A 19,002-nucleotide genomic window follows, 5' to 3' on the forward strand; every position below is an offset into this window, starting at 1 on the left:
GGGGTCTTTAGCCATGACAAATTTAGTAGTTCATCTTAAATTAGCCGTGTATGTTAAGAATGAAAAATATATTTTGAGAGTCTACCCCAAGCTTTTCTATTCATGCATTTTAATTTTAAATAAAATTTTGAGCTTTTTAAACAAAAGATTCTTTTTACATTCAACCCCCGCCATCTGCCTCGTTCCAGCCAGTCACTCACTCGTTCTAACATTTTAACTGACGGATCGATCGGCCAACGGGGACGAAAAGAGGAGCGATATCTGAACTCTGATTGGTTCTTATGGAAACGTCTTCACTCTGATTGGTTCTTATGGAAACGTCTTCACTCTGATTGGTTGTCATTAAGGCGTATGCTGTAACAGTCTTTGCCACCATAAGACCAGTGGAAATTTCCAGTCGGTCTATTCATTGCTATAAAACGGAGGTGAAAAGTGGTTGAAAGCGAAATACACTTTTAACGACTTAAAACTCTTCTTAAAGCTGCATAAGACAATTATTTGGTAAGTACCTTGCTATATTTACGTTTTAGTGAATAAATAATCTACTTTAAATCATCGAATTTGAGTTCTTAGCTGTTTTATTTAGTTTTGCGGGCTGTGATGGTTTGAATGGATGCTTTACGTTGCTGTTCTTTATATCAAGCAGCAAACGCCATAAGGTCTTAAAAATTGGTTAGTATTGTTTGCGACCATGACACGTTTTACTTGTCCTGAAGTAAGAAAATTATTTGCTGTCAAATTTTTTTATCATAATCTAATGCTGGAGAAGGAATTCAGTTATTGAAATTATGAAGTAAACTTGTCCTACTAATTTAGATATGTACTATATGTAGACACTTTCCTTACGAAGAAACGTGTTTTAGATCTCCAGTTATCTAACTTTTAGCCAGTACATTTCTGTAAAATTTCTATAGAAGGCGGGAATGCCCTTTTAAGGCGTTCCGGAATGTAAATAGACGTTGTGGTGAGTGGGTACATCACAACCATGTGACTCTGAAGCATACAGACAAGTTTAAACCTGCAGCTCTGGGTGGGTGGGATAAGTTCAGCGTTTAAAAGTCTGTGGCTACTCAGGATTCTGTTCACTTTTTGGTTTTATCTCTCCAGGACACCACTTCCCAGCTTAACTGCAAGCACTTGACTCTACATCTCTCCATTTTCCATCTTCACTTGTGACATATAAGAGCCAGCATGTCTCAGCAGCAGATTAGGTAAGTTTCATTAACTGATTTCCTGCTCCTCATAATATTGACCTCAACAGAATTATCTATAAAAGTAATCTTAGAGTTTTACTTTTTGATATTTTTTTATTTGGATTATTTTAAATGGGTAATGTGTTCAGGCTTTAGTAAAACAGGTTTCTCTGTTACCCTTCAGCCTACCTGCCAAACTCATTAATGGCGGTATTGCCGGTATTGTTGGGGTTACGTGTGTCTTCCCCGTTGACTTGGCTAAGACCAGGTTACAGAACCAGAGAAGTGGGCAGCAAGTCTACAAGAGCATGTAAGTATTTATAGCTACAATCTACACAACATGGATGTGTGGTTTCGGGGCATTACATCTACTACGTCTGTGTTAATCTGGTGCTATCCTCTCTAATTCCACAATGACGCATGGATGGAATTGGAGTCACTGTGTCCTGACCTGATGGATTGTGACAGCTGTGCATTGTTAACTCCTCCTGTTTTTTTTGAGGAAGTCGCTTTAGCTCATTTGGGTGGAATTTTACAGCCCAACCGAATATTCTAGAATATTCTGTTACCTTGTGCAGAAAGTTTATGTAATGTTTTTTTGTTTTTGTTTAATGAAGGATGGACTGCCTTGTCAAAACTATTCGATCGGAGGGATACTTTGGAATGTACAGAGGTAAGATTATACATCTGATTATTAAGAAGCTTTAGGTTAGCACATGTGGAAGTTCAATTTTTATAGGATTAATTTTAGGAAAATGGTAAGCTCAGTGTCGAGTTGTTGTGCAGTAGTTTTATTTTTGGTTTTTGAAATGAAATCAAAGTAAATGTCAAGACCAATTCCAATTTACTGATGCTGTTAAACACGGTACTACACACTGTTTTTGTTTTTTTTTTTCCCCTTTTTTTTAATGTTTAAATCTGCAAAGAAAATGGAGACCATTAGGCTAGGCGTTTGCTCTTGTGAGGAATGCTGTTTGCATCTGTGTTTTTCCATATTACAGACTTGGGTCCCCCTGGGATATTGAAGGCTAGCCGATAAGGCGCAGCCACGCTGGAGGCAAATATTAATGGTTCTTACAATATTGCTTCTACTTAAAACTATAGGCTCAAGTTTTATGTTTTGCCATCTGTTCTGTAATTTGACTTCCTGTCATTAACTACTTGGTTGTCTCTTCACTGTCCTGTCAACCTGTCATTACTTGTTCTTTCCTTGACTATAACATTACAGTCTTTGTTAGATCTTGCAAATTAATCTGGTCTGATCTATTTTATTTTATTTTTTTCAATGTTTTAATACAACATTGTACAACAGATAACTTTGCAAGTTTGTCCAAAGTCTGAAATATGTGTAGTCTTAAAGTCAACCTGTCTTGTCACTAACAACTTTTGATTAAATTTCTGTATTGTCATTAACATGTTTAGACACTTTACTTGACTCATTTTAAAAAGAAAAACGTGTTTGAATTTTAGACTTCAACTTTGTTTCATTCCCCACCATTCCTTTTCTGTCGTCTTGCCTTTAAAACAATGCTTAAGTGTAATGTTTCATGAGATGATGTGCTTTGCCAGAGTTATTGAAGCAGCTTTAAGTTGAGTTCTATTTTATGATGATATAAAAACATTGACAGGCAAATGTTTCTCTGTCATTGGAAACTAGATTGTGACATCGATGCTAATTGTGAATTTGTTTGTTCCTTAGGGGCAGCAGTAAACTTGACTTTGGTTACCCCTGAGAAGGCCATCAAGCTGGCAGCTAATGACCTCTTCCGCCATCACCTTTCCAAGGACGGGTGAGTGCATTTGTCTAGTGTCTGTCAGAAATTTAATGTGTCACAACTTATGTCTGACTCATTGTTTTCTGCTAACAGAAAAGGCTTAACAGTATTCAAAGAAATGCTAGCAGGGTGTGGTGCAGGCATGTGCCAAGTTATTGTTACTACCCCCATGGAAATGCTCAAAATCCAGCTGCAGGATGCGGGCAGAATTGGTAAGAAAACCATTGAGTAACGGAGAAGGTACTTCATCCTACAACCTAATTTTTGAATTTTTAACGTTTCTAATGTATACATATGTTTTTTTCTTTTTTTTTTTTTGTTTAAGCAGCCCAACAACAGAAACCAGTGATGATGTCTCCCACAAAGCTGGCGGTGACGAACACGGTGCTGAGTCGCTCGTACAACTCGGGCCCTGTGATGTCTGCAACAAGAGCCGTGTCGGCAACGCAGATTGCGAAGGAACTCCTGCAAAAACAGGGCATCCAGGGCCTGTACAAGGGCCTGGGGGCAACACTCATGAGGTGAAGCTCATTTTTATTCAAAAACGGCTTTCCCCCCCCCCACTCCATATAAGAAAAAAAAAAGAAAGTTTAATATTTACTAATGAAGATTTTGTTTTATTTCTTTCAGGGATGTACCCTTTTCTATTGTTTACTTCCCATTGTTTGCCAACCTGAACCGACTGGGCAAACCCAGCCCTGCAGAGTCATCGCCCTTCTACTGGGCCTTCCTGTCAGGGTGTGTTGCAGGATCTACTGCTGCGGTTGCAGTCAACCCTTGTGATGGTAGGTTTCGTTTTATCCATTTGTCATCAAGTACCAGTAGCAACAAGTCTTAAAGAATGTTCTTTCTCTATACAGTGGTGAAGACCAGACTGCAGTCCCTCAACAAAGGAGCAGTTGAGGAGAGCTACAACGGAGTTATGGATTGTGTGAGGTAAGATGGCACATTCTTTCCACACCATCTACTGATGCATACTTACCCTGTCATACGTGGCTCTAAAAATACCCATCCTTCTGTTTTGACAGTAAAATTATGAGGAAGGAGGGGCCGTCTGCCTTTCTGAAGGGGGCAGGCTGCCGTGCTCTGGTCATTGCACCTCTGTTTGGAATTGCACAGGTCATGTATTTTGTTGGTGTTGGTGAATATATCCTGGACAACTATTCTCCAAGTTTCCTGTCTGTCTGAGCTGCATCAGCAGGCCATCTACACACTGGGCCTGACGCAACTACTGGCAGCTACAATCAGTTTACAGCAAAAAACAGAAATCATCTTTATAGTTTGACAGCTGTGTCGCACTTTGCACACTTTTGTGACTTTGAAACCAACTGAGCCCATCATTTGCACTTGAATCTGTTGACCTTTTTAAGGTGGTGGACTCAGAATTACAGTGTTCTTGTATCCTAGTCCCAAAACATTCATGTCTGGATTCCCTCTATGAGGGAGAGGAACTCACTCAGACCTAGTTTTGTGTTTAGTATTTCAGTTTTTAAAAAAAGTTATTATTATTATTATTAACAAGTTCTTTTCATTTTATATACATTTTTCCCTACAGTTTCCATTTATGTCTCATCATACTAAGCCTTCCACTTAGAAGATTTGTGATGGCTAAATATATGGGGCCCAGTTTACACTTTAATTCTGTAAATGTGTTTTGTATTCTGCTATTTTAATATTTGGTTGTTTTATTGGATTGATCTTGAGCCTTCCTACTGGTGTGGGACCATGAAGGTTACCAAACCATAAAAAGCGTCCTCGTACAAAATCCTGTTGTTTGCATGTCCTTTACAAAACTTGCTATTATATATATTATGTTTGTGTAGGCCCTTTTAGACCTTTACATTTATATTATTCTAAGTATCACTGGATTATGTTGCAGTAGAGCAGAAATTTATTAATTGGGTTCTTGGAGGCAGCATTATTCACTTGAATTTAACAATAATACTGTGAGAGATGACTGTTGCATACTGTCACTGTGATGACTTTTTTACACATTATATCCATTAAAATTTTCTTTTCATTCACTTTGGTTGCATGGTGCACTTTTTTTCTTATGCAGATATTTTTATTTGGTGTAAAAGTGTCCTTACAGCACCCTTAGAGTTTTTTTTTTTTTCTTGAATAAAAAAAATAAACTCACTTTTTGTGTATTTGTTAAGTTGGATTGATCCTTCATTGCTGGTGCCTAAGTGATTAGCACCACTGCTTATTTTTATATACCTTTTCAACGCTTCTTCTTCTAGAAGACATAAGGTTGGAGTATAAACGGTAACAATACTTTTTGGCTGGCTGTTTTGGGTCTCTTCAGCCTGCCCAAGAAGGTTGAATTTTTCTGGTGAACTGTTGCTTTGGGTAAATATTGCAATGGAAGACTTTAAAATGTACTGGAATTAACAGTATTCTTGATGAAATTAATATTAACAAGGACATTGGAAAATAAAAAATCCTTTTAACGCCAAGCCTAACTGGAGTGTTTGAAAAACTAAATTTTACTCTTATCTGACTAGAACATGCGTTTCCATTTAGAGCACCACCAGCATTTATCAGACCGAATGCGTTTTTATTGGTGTTGGAAAACCTTCAACAATCTGGCATTGTCTAATGGTTGTCCTAGAGACTTAACAGTATTATAACTAATATGTCACCCAAGTCTCCATGTGATGGTAAGATTAAATAGGTTTGTCACATTTTCAGTTGATTTAAATGGTTTAACTGTTGCTGTGATTGTAGCTATTATCTTGCAGTCAGACTGGCTCGTTCTGTTTTGGCTGAACTGAACAAGCTTTTGAATCCAGAACAGCATGAACCACAAGACGACTCGATACGAGCACCCAGTATGTTTTATTATCATTAACGGAACAACAAACTGTATTATTTTCTATTTCACATCTTATTGGCACACAAAATTTACATCCACAGAAATGTCCACAAAATGCAAACTAGCTTACTGTTACAGTTTAAATGTGCTCAAGAAGAGCTCAGCACTAAACATTACTGACCTCAGAAAAATTTGTAGATTTACAAAAGAAGCGGTTCTTCATCAGACCTCCCTAACAATTTGAGTTTTCATGCGTGCTTTACAGTAGAAATACTTGAAAGTGGAGGCAGAGAACAAGCACAGTTATGTACATGTTAAATATATGAAAAATTACACACGTTATTCTGTAGTTGCAGATTTGACTATTACTTAAACGGCTCAAATAGGCACACCATGGAAACTCACTCTGCAAAGGTAGGCTAGTCCTCAAAACTCCTAACCACACAAACTTTGATGAAAATCAGGCCCGAAGACGCAAACAGATGGACCGGATAAATAGTGTTGACTGCAAACGTGTAAAATAGTCCATATTTACAGCAATACTCCTCCATCACAAACATTCTTGTGTCATAGAAGGCCTTGTGTATTGTGTTGTAGCTACAGTGCAGTATGACAAACTCTGCAGAGCACCATCTAACAAAAACATGTTAATAGCAGGAAATGTCACGTCATGCTAAAAAGCAAAGCATTAAGAATGGGAAAGAACAGAGCATTAAATCAGTGTTTCTGGGCTGGTAAAGCCACGGGGAAAAGCTTTGAAATGATCCAGCGTGTCGTGTTGAATGCAGTCTGTGCAGTTAACCTCCCCACCTCTCCAGTCTGATCTAAAAGGAGTGTCACAGACATGCAACCGTGGTGCTGCTCTACCCATACGGATACAATGATTATAAAGGGTCGTACGCATGTGAGGGGGTCCGGTTGTTGTGTGAGTGGGTGGGTGTGTGAGGGAGTCATAACCCCAACTATATAACTTCTCTGCTGTTCCTGATCGCACAACACAGGACCATGCTGAAGATCATTCCAATAATCTGAAAAGAGACATAAACAAGATGAAACTCCTAATTCATTACTGTGTGAAAATCACAAGCCAGCACCTTTAGACAGATATTCAAACATTGTAAAAGATCAGAGTTGAAGGTGAAAGTTTTCCAAATTCTCACCATTACTCCAGCGATGCCAATCCCTATATATCCAATGATGAGCAGCTTTTCATCGAAGAAGTTTAATATTGCAGTATGACAGTCCTAAAGAGTCAAAGAAAGGAAAGGTTTAACAGATAAGAATCTGAAGTGCTGCAAGGGACTGGCGACCTGCCCAGGGTGACCCCACCTCTCGCCCGAAACGCCTCGCTGGAGAAAGGCACCAGCACCCCTCCCAACACCACGAGTGACAAGGGTGTACGAAAATGGATGCATTGATGGATGAATCTGAAGTGGCCAATCAGAATCAGTCCTATACTGCCACCATGTGGCTAAGAAGTGTTACAATTATCTTACCGTTTCCTCTGTTTGGTCTGGGCATAATTCTGGATTTTTCTCCATACTGGCACCTCCACAGCAATTCAGCTGGTCATGCAAAAGGTAAATAAATATGGTTATGTCAGTGTTTCAGTGTCTAAGGATGCAATGAGACAAAAGCTACGCTGTACTCACAGTTTTGTGATAAATTAGTGCTATGGCAGTGCCATTAACGTTATTATCAGCAATGGAGTCGCTATAAAACTTCTGGATTTCCTCAGCAATCTATAATAAAAGAATAAAAAAGGCGTGAGTAACTCCTGGGGTTTTGACAAACTGAGATAACCACTTATTTTTTTCTTTAAACAGTAATCAATTATTTCACCTGTTCTTTGTTCAAGAATCCAAACACACCGGCAGTGATCTCTGCTCCAAAGATTATCAGAAGACAGACAAAGAACTGCAGAAGTGGCAAAGAAGGCTTATTGTTGCAAATATTTTTTATTTATGTGATTATTTTTCACATGATCTAATCTCAGTGATCATTTACAGTACAACTTATGATTTAAATATAGACAATCTCTGAGTGTTTTTAAACTAATCATCAGTAAAGTTGTTAAATTAGTTCACCAATAGCTTCTTTTAAATTCAAAAATTATTTCAAAACATTTTCAATAGGTAAAAGAAACCATGACCTAGCTAAAATATAAGACAAGTAACTAGAAATTCGTATTAATCTCCATAGAAATGTAAAGTGAAGGATTACGAGTTCTAAGATTTTCAGCAAGAAAAAAATAAGATAAAGTTTTGCATTACAGCAACACAAGTTTAGTTTTAAGCACTTGAACTCACCGATGCAAGAAGACACTGAGACTCCCGTATGGCTCCAAAACAACCGAAGAACCCGACAACCATCATCAGGCCTCCTGCACCAAGAAGGATGTAAACAGCTGCAGAAAGACACAGAAGGGTTGATTATGATTATTCAGTGTTAAAGTTTTCTCAGAAAATCTAAACATTTGAGGGACGACGATCATTTTCCTGCAGTTCACAGCTTCACCTGATGGTGGCAGCATGATCCAACGTGCCTTCATGTCTTTGGGTAGGTTTATAAAAAGACTGTTTGTTGTGTTTGGGTAACAGCAGAAACATGTAGGTCGAAACTTCTTTACCAAATCAAAACTTCAGAGCCGCCTCCCACCCCTCACAGTTGGATTATCAGCCTTCTCCCACACCGAGTTTCACAGCTTTCTATGGAGATAAGTGCTGGCTGCCAGCTTGATTGCTCCTTTCAAAGAGATTATTTTTAGGATATGGGTGTTTGTAAATGGTTTTGACACGCTGCCTCTACAGTGTAAATAATGTATCTAAAATCTAAAGTAAAATGGATTTTTTTCAGGTGAGAAGATGTTGAGACAATTCCCCTAAAATGATCTGGTTTTGGCACCTCCAAATATAGACATAATATCTTCCCAGGTGTTGATGCTGCTAAATTAAAAGCAAAACTGGTTTGAGCGAATTTCCACTGTGTTATTTTGGTGCTGTTTTCAGCTGTAGGCTTTGTTCTTCCGTGTTCTTGGAAACTGAAGCAGTGGAACAGACACGATCCGTCTTGTAAAGCTGCAAATCAAATTTTGGATGGCTCAAATGCTGGAAACCACGACCATCTCTGCCTGTCTCCCGTCTGGTTGACGTCACCTCCTCTGTCTGCTCCCCTGCTCCCAGCCTTCACTACTGAGTCCTCCTCTACGCTGCAACCATACACCAGGCTGCTCCCCGAGGTCCGTGGTTAGAGTCTAATCACTGCAGCAATATAATTAACTCACATGGGCCCAATGCAAGCTGTTGTTTTCCTGTTGTCGAACAAAAGCGCAGGGAAATACGAGCAAGTAGATTGCTGACCTGCAGGGAGCCGAAGCGCGGTACGAACGGATTCAAAGCAAATTTTCTGACCCAACATATCTGCAATGGAAAATATGTTGGGCCAAAAAAGCTTCCACTGTATATAAAAGGTGTCAACACATTTTCCATCAGTCAGTCATTTTAACACTTGTTCTTTTATAGAACTTTCTGTTAGTGAAACCAGTGACATCTTGCAGACACAGACCAAGCAGGCCTGGTGGTTTTTAAAGCAGGTATGAGGCAGAAACAGGCATTAGTAAGTGTAAACATCTGCATTATCTCTTAGTTAAACTCTGTCCCTATCTTATATACACACGCAATGGTTCTGTACACACTGGAAAGTGCGGAGGTGACAGTAAGGCAAGTGAATCATCCACAGGGAATGCTGTTCTTTTGTCTTATTAAGGTAGCGCTGTGTTTGCTCTCTGTCCCTGAGGTGAGTTGTTGCTAGTGATGCCTTACTATTCTTTTCAGGAACTTTACGATGGCATTCCTTTTGTTGTGACTGATCCTTGGCACCGTGTTGCAAATAAACAGATGCCCAGATTGCTCCAGGTGTCATTCAGCCTGAATCTAATTTCATAAAATGAGAAGAGTAAATCAGATTTACGCTGCACACACTAACTCATCGGAGATGCTGAGCTGCCTCCGGTAATTATGCTCCTACTCATTCGCTGAGGCTACTTCAGATTTTTAAAGCTTTAAATCATCATATGTAGGTGGAACATGAGCTGGTACTAATATTATTCCTCCAAGAGGAAGGGTTCCACAGAGCAATATTGGCTTGCTGACAGAACAGTTCATCAACAAGTTGTTCTTCCAGGAATCTAAACAGGGACATTTTTCTACATTACCAACCTTAATAACAAGCTTTCTAATTCTCATGTACAGGAAACAACATAAAAAATATATAATTAAACTTCCTAATTTTGTTACATTTATGTAAACCTCAAAGTGGCACCAGAAATATCTATTATTTTCAATAAAATTATTTCTAATGAGGCTACTGACATGATATGCTGATATTATGTTATGTTATTGCTTAAAATGCAATAACATAACATTCCTCTATTGTATCATTTGTAATAAAAGATGCATCTACAGTTAAAAACATAGTTCTAACATCTACATGGCTTACAGTGTTGTTATGTTTTAGATTAGCCAATTAATAATTGGAATGCAAAAGGTCCTTAATATTTTTTTTTACAGAAACTAAAACAGGTGAAGCTAAAACTATGCCACTTTCAGACAAAGGTTTGTTTTTAGTCTTAAATGCAAGATGTATATGTTTTATACAGTTTTGACTCAATTACTGTTCTGTTCTTATAGCACACGGCCTTATTATTAACTGTAATTAATAATTTATTGATTACTAAATTAGCTGAATATTTCAATAATCGATTTATCACGATGAATCAGATCTTTTCATCCTTGTGTTATTTTGAATGTTCTGGGGTGAGGGATCTTCTATGCACAGTTTTCATAGAAGATCCTGTATAGCAACCAATTTCATGTGTACATGAAAGAGTAAGATTAGAAAGTTCTTGGAAGATCTTTTTGTTTTTATCCATTATAAGGTGTTTCTTGGGACAGACCTAATGAGCAACCTATCAGGCCATCAGTTAGGAATAATTCAGCAAAAGTTACTGTGCACTGATAGGAAACATTTTGTTGCTGCAGGTGAAACATGGTGGTAAAGTAAGAATATATTTAACTGACAGGTGTTTGGATATTTGCATGTAACCAAATTGTAAAGATATCTCACCCTGGCTTTGCATAAATTTCCACAGCTTTTAGTGTGCAACATTTTGAAATTTCTGTGCACCAAGATATGACGGTAAAAAGAAAGAAAAAAAAAAGAAGAGACAATCGGAGAGTTTCCATCTAACACACCCAACCTGCTCCTCTGGTCCTGAGGGAGGAACTGGTTCCATGACAGGACAGCAGGGAGTTGATGAAGTGAAGTCACCATTTTAGGTCATGCTCTAAACGGGAGCAACAAGAACAGGCTTCTTTCAAAGTGTGCGCTCCTACACAGAACAAGAAATAGAGAGCCTGTTGTATTGAGGACTGAACACTGAGGCTGCTTGTCTTCTCTACTGTATGTCTTAATAATCTGCTGTGTGTTTAGTGGGAGTTATGCAAAAAGAAATAAACAACTCATTCAGTATTCAAAAAGCCAGCCGACTACAAAGTGTCACCAAGTTAATGTGATAATAAAACCGAAACAGGGCTGCATTTCCAACATTTCCAGTGATCTCATTGAGCAGTTCATTTATTCATTCATTCTACCAATCCAAATCTGTTAGGCAATGCAAGGCACATTACTTTATAACTTATAAACATTCTCACTCAGCAATTTTGTAGTTTCCAAAATTCACAGATTTTGCTGCTATTTTCCCCTGCAGATCCTTCTGGATCTGAGTAAAAAGCTATCTTTGAGGTGTTCCTTTCGGTTTATTTTAGGATAAAAAGAAAAGCTCCGGGGGCGCCGCATGGCTCAGTGGTGGAGCAGGTGGACTATTTACAGAGGCTACAGTCCTCAACACAGTTGTTCTTGGTTTCAATTCTCGGCCCTCGGCCATTTGCTGCATGTCTTCCACTTCTCTCTCTGCCCTTCTTCCTGTACAGCTACTATTAAATAAATGCCATAAAAAACTTAAAAAGGAAAGCTTCACAGTACGTTCATTTTCCACAAGCCGTAGTATTCTTTAAGGTAAAATGTTTATGTTTTAAACTAAAAATGTATGTAACAACCACGCAGAAGCCAGCAGTGTTCTTTCATGAGAGCAGCTTCAGTAGATTCAAATCTAACAGGAAGCAACATATGTGGTAAGTGGTTAATGGACCGCATGAATAACCGCACCCATCTTCCATCTAAATGACTTGAATTCAACATAATTTTTTTACTAATGCTTGCAACTGATGATTAAATTGCAGTGATGAAAACAGCGATATTCAATAAATTGGAATATCCATTCCCATTAGGTTTCATCAGATTAAAAGTTCCTTTTGAAAATAATAACACCCTTTAAGCTGTTATTCATTACACTTTCATTTAAGTCCACGTTTTATTATTATGTGTTAAATATATTAAAGTTAGAAATATAAATACTTTATGATCAAGTTTACAGCTATGTGCTGTTTTAAATATGGTATTGGCCTAAATTGAAACACGAATTGAAAAGATCTACATGTACTATGCTGCCTTCTTCAAATATACTCATTGAAGGTGAAAAATGTTTTGATTGTGTACGGTGAGAGAGGGAGACCAAAAAACGTCAACGTACCGATGAAGAAGGTGTCAGGAGCTCCATCGCCTGTCAGGAGCTTCACTGTGTTCGGGTCAAACCTCAGCCACAGTCCCACAGCCAGCACCAACAGGCCCGACAACTGCAAAACGATCACAATCATTTAATGAACCAAAAAGACATTAAATAATAAAGATTTCTGAAAATTTTTTTTTTTTATTTCTAGCAGTTGATAGTTAAACTTTGAGCCTTTTTGTCCTTATTCTTTCCTTTACAATAATAAAAAAAAGTACTAACTTTTTACATAATTGTTAAAAGAGGTAAGTATTTTGAATGCTCCTAATAATTTTGGGTAGGCTTTGTTCTTAATTAAGTTTTTCCCATATTATTTTCATCTTTGCTTATTAAATATTGACATGGGGGATTTATGGGTTGTAGTTATCGACACAGAAGGTTAAACTGAAATAATAAAAATAAATCACCAGATCACTGACTGATCAAACCCCTAAAATGAATTTATGGTTTGCTTCTTTTAGACTGTATCATCTTGTTAGTTAGCATTCTTCAGTAGGTGGCGCTGTTGCTCTTGTCTCATCAGTGAGATGGTTTCTGATGCTCACTGCCTGTTTTTCTTTCTGTTTATTCAAAACAGGCATGTGCCAGGAATGTTAATGTTTCACCTCTACAGCGACTCTGGCTCTGTTAAAAGAAACTGAAAGAAAAAGTTCAAGTAAATGCTTGCTGTGAATTGTCAATCCTGTTCTGGGTATGGCCAGACTTGTAATAAACCCTGAAAAAATTATTTTTTTTCCTCAAACCCCACATGAACCAAAACCCTAAGATCCTAAAAAGACAACCAAAATGTGTGATCAATAAATAACGCCTCCTCTTTTCTCCTAATCTTTTGAAGCCTAATAAAGTGCTACCTGATTGCCTAATGGTTATTATTAATAAAAGAAGATTCTTGCTGCAGTATCTCACTTGTCTACATGGACTATTAGAACAAGAACATCAGGGGGCCGTCTCCCAGGGTGCACTTCAGCCACTGGTTGTGCCAGCCTCACAGCGCCTTGGTGATGTAACTCACGTTGGCATTGGCTGCATGTTGGCTGTGCACCCCAAAATGACAGCGCACTGTACGCCTCTTTTGGCTCCAGCCACAAGAGCTCTCCTTTCTGCCTCAAAACGGCCAAAACAAAGAGGCTGCTGTCAGTTTTGGGGTGAGACAAGAGATCATCTTACAGAGCACAGAATCAATGCTGCTTCTTAAACTCATATATAGTGTATCATTTAACAGTAAAACATCAGTACTCACAGCTGACAACCAAACTGGCATTTGCCTTTGTATCTGCATTGATTTTCCTCTCTGAATGAGCAAGAAATGAAAAGCAGCTCTGGTTCTGAGTTTACAACTAATAGAAGATTATGTGAATTTATACCAGGGGTGTAATCAAATGAAGATGTAACTGATGCTAGCAAAAACTGGAGCTGTGATACAAGAAATTGAAGAACAGAAGAGAAAAACATTTTTGAAAAAATATCTAAATTCTCTTTAACAAGCCTTCACATGCAACTTTTCTTTCTTTTTTTGCAATGTATTTAAAAAAATCTAAAAATATTCAGTATTGTAAAAAATATATATATTTTTGCTTTCTTGTCACTCTTAAACGTTAGATTATCTAACTAATTTTACTGTAATATCTGCCAATGATAATTTGATAAAACAGAAAAAGAAACAGGGTCATAAGTGACATACTGTAACGTAACTGTCTCCTAAACCTAATAGCCACACTTGGCAGCAGCAAGTTAAGAGTCTGTGGAGGAATTTTCATGTCCAGACTTTGACTACCTCCATAATCATTTTGGGACTGGCTTTTGTGTTCTTTAAACAGAGCAGCCGTTCTTCCCGGGGATTCTCCAGGAAATGCATTTTCTGCCCAGTAAAATCTGGTTCCTTTGTGGACTAATGAATAGTTGTCAGTGCAGTCTTGGAGTAATTTTGGTTAGCCATCCACATCTTGGAACATTCACCACTGTTGTTTTATCAATTTGTAGATAATGACTCTTACTGTGGCTCACTGCAATCCAGAAGCATTAGAATCTCTTTAAAAACCAATAGATGTCACTTTTTACTTGTCTTTTCTAGAAGTTTTGTTTTTATTATTATTGGAGCACAATTTGTTTCTTTGTTTCTTTATTTTACCCCACTTCGTGCTATTTAACGGGTATGTTGATTCTGCAGATTAGTAATTACACCTGGGTGTGGCTTGTGAAATCAGGCCAGCTTTTCTAATTAACTGTGGCTTGACTTCTTCTTCTTCTTCTTCTTCTTCTTCTTCTTCTTCTTCTTCTTCTTCACATAGGCCAGGCTAGAGCCGCTGATTTATGTCAGATGATGAGACAGTGTATGAAAAGCAAGTACCATGTAGGCAAAGGTCCATCTAAACCTTCTCTAAGCAGCTGATCAAACTAAAACAAACTGATGCAGCATCTTCTTCAAAGTGAATATGTCTCCTAAAAATGCTCTGTACTGAACCCAGCATTGGAAAGTCACAACACAAGGCCAAGTCAGAAGGGATATGTGTTGGAAACATAGCAGATAGTGCAGCTCTAATGAACAGTATGTGCTGTAGAATAGACAGGGTCCTTTACATGCAACATAAATCATTCTGAATATAACAGAGATTGTCTTTGCTAAATGAATATTTAAACACACTTTATATATCATTCATAACAAGGCTGCTATATTACTTAAGCGCTATTAGATTAATAAAATGAAAAGTAGATCAATATGTGTATTAAGAAGGGTTGAAGTAGGGAGGTAGTGCAGACTCAGAAAGGATGTGGACTGAACAGGTGCTTAATAACGATCTGCAGAAATATATACTTTTTAAAACTCTTAAACCAGGCTCCCATTGAAACACAGTATAAACAATGGTACGCATATGGCGTGTTATAAATATTGAACATGTAAACACCACTGCGAGGCGAAGTGGATCACAAAGGCGCCAACAGTTTCTTGTCACCGGAAAAGATGATTATGTCGCTTAAAGACGACGGAAATCTTCTGCTTTCGTGATTGTATGTTAATCACAAGACATCAGCATATGCCCACACATCTGAGTGTTAAATATGAACAACAGCGTCTCCACGCAAATTCATTTCCATCGCGGACTCACCCAGAAGATGAAGTTGAAGGCGAAGAGCAGATATTTCACGCATTTCATCCCGCCTTGCACTTTGCTCATGATGTCGCCCGATGTGTCGATTTGTCCGATCAGAAGCCTTTGTCTTGTTTTTGTTTTATTTTGCGAACCGTCGCGTCTTACCACTGAACATCAGCCCCATGCAATGATGATGAGGACCTGCCCCGTTAGTCTATATGAAAACATGCGCACAAGCTGCTCAGGCTGCCTGGGAAGCTGCTACCGCCCAATGGAGATGCGGGCGCTCTCGAGGAGGGGGCCATCAGGGTCCATTAGGGACCCTGAGAAAAAAAACAAAAAAAAAACAAAGCAAAACGTCAAACGGTTCCTCCACATGGGTTACATCAGTGTTTGACGTTGACCTGGTCAATGAGAAATTCTGCTGTAATCTATTGTTTTTTCAACTGGCCTCATTTGCAATGAAAATTAGTTTGCAGCTATGACTAAATCCACGAATTATATAACAATCTGTGTGAATCAGGGGGTGTAACAGACGTGGCATCTGCTATTTTTATTCTATTTCTGATCAGTCTAATTCTCATTTGTACTCTTGTACAAACAGAACCAAACGAGGAGAAGCAGCATTCAGCTTCTATGCACCACGGATTTGGAACAAACTTCCAGAAAACTGTAAAACAGCTGAAACACTGGGTGCCTTTAAATCTCAACTTAAAACCCACCTGTTTAGAGTTGCTTATGGCTAAATTAGGATTAGAGTGAGGGTTTTGATGTCTTCAGTGTATTTGATGTTTTTAATGTTTTTATCTGATGTCTTTAATGTTTTTATCTTTTCTTTTTATCTTTTTATTACTTTCTTTTTATTTCTCTTTCTCACTGTTTGCATTTTAATGATGTTTTTTTTTAAAACTCTTTCTCACATGCTGTTTTTATTTTAATTATGTAAAGCACTTTGAAATGCCTTCCTGCTTAAATGTGCTATACAAATAAAATTTGATTTGATTTGATTTGATTTTGTAACGAGTTGTTATTGTTGACTTGAGAGACATATTAAAACGGGATTAAGCTTTTTGCTGTACATGTACAACAAAAAGTTGTAATGCCTCTTTTTTTTCTTATAAACAATGTGCTGCGTAATTGTGAAATTGATACACTGTTATTTTTTTTGTTAAAAAAGAAAAAAATATGAATAAAAATCTGATCACTGTGGCATGCATGCATGCATGCATAGAACCACCTTTTTTGTACTTGCAGGTGATTAGAGTACATTTCTAACAGTATTGTCTTTCTAAAACTGGAACACAGTCAGACTGGAAGAAAATAACTGGTAGACATCTTACAGGTTTTCTTCCAGTATTGCCTTGTTTTGCTCAATCAGCCTTCCCATTAACTGTGACCAGCTTCACTGTAAGGATGGCAGTATTTGTATTTTGATTCATGGTTTAAAATTATGGAACAAATTAAATAAGGAGTTAAACCAAAGTTAAAATTTAATGCAAATTAAAAGGAAATAGAAGGAGGTCATTTTCACAAGATGATAGCATTAATATGTATGTAAACTGACGCTCACACATATGAGTGTGTGGGTATGGCTGTATGAATGTATATATTTAGACATATGTAAACCCAGATAAAACGGAAAATTAATTAGCCTATGTTTATTTTTTATTTTTTGGATTTAATAATGAGGGTCCATCTGAAAATATGGCAAGAGTTTATGGGGTGGGAGTTCATAAGTTTCTTGCTCCTTCCTACTTCTTTTCAAGCATGTTAAGATTATTGTGGTACGGAAATAAGTGTGTTTTGTATTCCATGTTCATGTGTGTGATTTTATACTTGTATCATGTTTGAAATAAAAGAATAAATACATTTTGGTAGTAAGGATGGTACAGTGGGTTTAGTATGATGTGGAGTGTTCATTTTTCACAATGCATAGCATTTTTCCATTTTGCGACAAATTTTCAGTTCTGGTCTCAGAGCACCTTATTCCATCTTCCACTTTCTTGAGTCAAACTGCATCGGTGACTCAACCAGCCGATAAAGAAGGCTGACAATGCAGAAAAAGTTCCTGGCCACTGCCATCATCATTTTGAATGACTCTTTGAAAAACTTGGCTAATTTAAGTTGAAACATAATTTAGTTCCGCTTTGGGTTTAAGAAACTCTGTTAAATGAAATTTAATTGAAATAGCTTGTCCTGTCAAGACATTCTTCCAACTGTGCTGTGGATTTCTGCAGTTTCGTCAGAGTTACCGTGAACTTCTTGGCTTCCCTTGTGGTCAATCCTTTCCATGCCTGGCCTGTATGTTTACATGGATGTTAATTTCTTCATAGGTTTACAGTTTTCCATACTATTTTCATATTTGGACAATGCACCGAATAGTCTGAGGTTTTGATGCTGTTGTATAACAGAACCTTACTTTCAACTTGTCCACAACTTTTTGTTTGACAGGTCAGACGTGTTTACTAGTTTAATTGTAAAGGTTTATATATCACATTCCTTCAACGTCACAATTATGCAGCACTTTGCTTAGGATAATCCTATAAAACCAAAATTAAATACCTTTAAGGTTTTGGTTATAATGTGACAAAATGTGAGGCACTGTATTTATATCATTGGAAATAAAGCAAAGGCAGGACGACAATGTCCTTCAAGAGTCGCTGATATCATTGTTTATTATGAAAATATAGTCTTGTCCTGTGTTCACTTTACACACAGACAGACACCAAGTCTACTCTTATACTAAGTCTACATCCAGACAGCTCTGTTTACTCTAAAACTTTGAATACATTTATGATCTTCAAATGAAGTATTCAGTTCAGTCAGATTTACATTCTGCTTACAGTGATTTTCCTGCACAAACTACAGAAAAAAACTTGTATTTCCTGTCAATGATGTACAGATGGTGTGTAGTGTCATGATTGGGAGAAAGTTTGATTCTGTTATATCTTGAGAAAAACTTGCAGTTGCATTGTGCGACTAAGTGGAATGAGGAAGTAATTACATTCTCCCTGAATCCTCATGATGCGAGGTCACGTTGCTGTGCTGTGCTGCCCTCATTTACAGTTTTGTTTTCAGGAATAGCACATTGTTTCATGACACAGTTGGACTTACGGACTTTTGCATGAATGGTTCTCTTCAGATCAAATAACTTGTGTGTCCCTTTTGACTCAACACCATGAATGACTCTGTATCGTAGATTCCCTGGAGGAATCTTTCTTCAAGACTGTCAGTTGCAGATTTCATTTTCTAGACATTTTTTATTGCTTTTTCTTTTTCACAAGTAAAAGCCAATGAAAATCCACTTTCAATGGCTTTAAACTCATTTCAGTTAGCAGGTTCTCGGGAATATTTGCTTCATTTTCTGTTGTTTATGTCTATTTATATCAAATATTATTTGATTTATTTTATTTCAATCAAAAAACAGTTTTCTGTTACTAAT

General features: G+C 37.6%; 3 protein-coding genes across 5 annotated transcripts in view; 1 reads left to right on the forward strand and 2 right to left on the reverse strand.

Annotated features, from left to right (window-relative positions):
• slc5a8l (solute carrier family 5 member 8, like) overlaps positions 1–1,101 on the reverse strand; it is a 21,107-nt gene extending 20,006 nt beyond the window's left edge. Inside the window, exon 1 of the mRNA XM_016668867.1 lies at positions 576–1,101. The gene's annotated coding sequence lies outside the window, so the exon portion shown is untranslated. The remainder of the gene's footprint in view (positions 1–575) is intronic.
• LOC103134586 (mitochondrial glutamate carrier 1-like) lies at positions 357–4,992 on the forward strand. 3 transcript variants are annotated; one of them, XM_007546887.2, is made up of 10 exons: positions 357–501; positions 1,108–1,211; positions 1,378–1,503; positions 1,811–1,866; positions 2,893–2,983; positions 3,062–3,180; positions 3,297–3,489; positions 3,599–3,753; positions 3,829–3,904; positions 3,997–4,992. In XM_007546887.2, exons 2-10 carry the CDS (start codon positions 1,192–1,194, stop codon positions 4,154–4,156), a joined length of 996 nt encoding a protein of 331 aa, XP_007546949.1. In that variant the 5' UTR covers positions 357–501; positions 1,108–1,191; the 3' UTR covers positions 4,157–4,992. The 3 variants fall into 3 exon arrangements, with proteins under 3 accessions (XP_007546949.1, XP_007546948.1, XP_016524354.1); XM_007546886.2 differs by having other exon boundaries at positions 359–501; positions 3,294–3,489; XM_016668868.1 differs by lacking the exons at positions 357–501; positions 1,108–1,211 and having other exon boundaries at positions 1,478–1,503; positions 2,195–2,983; positions 3,294–3,489.
• A 798-nt stretch (positions 4,993–5,790) lies between these two features.
• On the reverse strand, positions 5,791–15,892 carry tspan2a (tetraspanin 2a). The gene is made up of 8 exons (XM_007546888.2): positions 15,576–15,892; positions 12,436–12,538; positions 8,096–8,193; positions 7,629–7,703; positions 7,439–7,528; positions 7,283–7,351; positions 6,947–7,030; positions 5,791–6,814 (listed from the first exon to the last, which is right to left on the reverse strand). The coding sequence occupies exons 1-8, from the start codon at positions 15,642–15,644 to the stop codon at positions 6,749–6,751; spliced, it is 654 nt and encodes a 217-aa protein (XP_007546950.1). The 5' UTR covers positions 15,645–15,892; the 3' UTR covers positions 5,791–6,748.
• Between the last annotated feature and the right edge of the window lie 3,110 nt (positions 15,893–19,002).

Source organism: Poecilia formosa, unplaced genomic scaffold, assembly GCF_000485575.1.
Source record: "Poecilia formosa unplaced genomic scaffold, Poecilia_formosa-5.1.2 Scaffold18, whole genome shotgun sequence".
Classification (NCBI taxonomy): Eukaryota; Metazoa; Chordata; class Actinopteri; order Cyprinodontiformes; family Poeciliidae; genus Poecilia; species Poecilia formosa.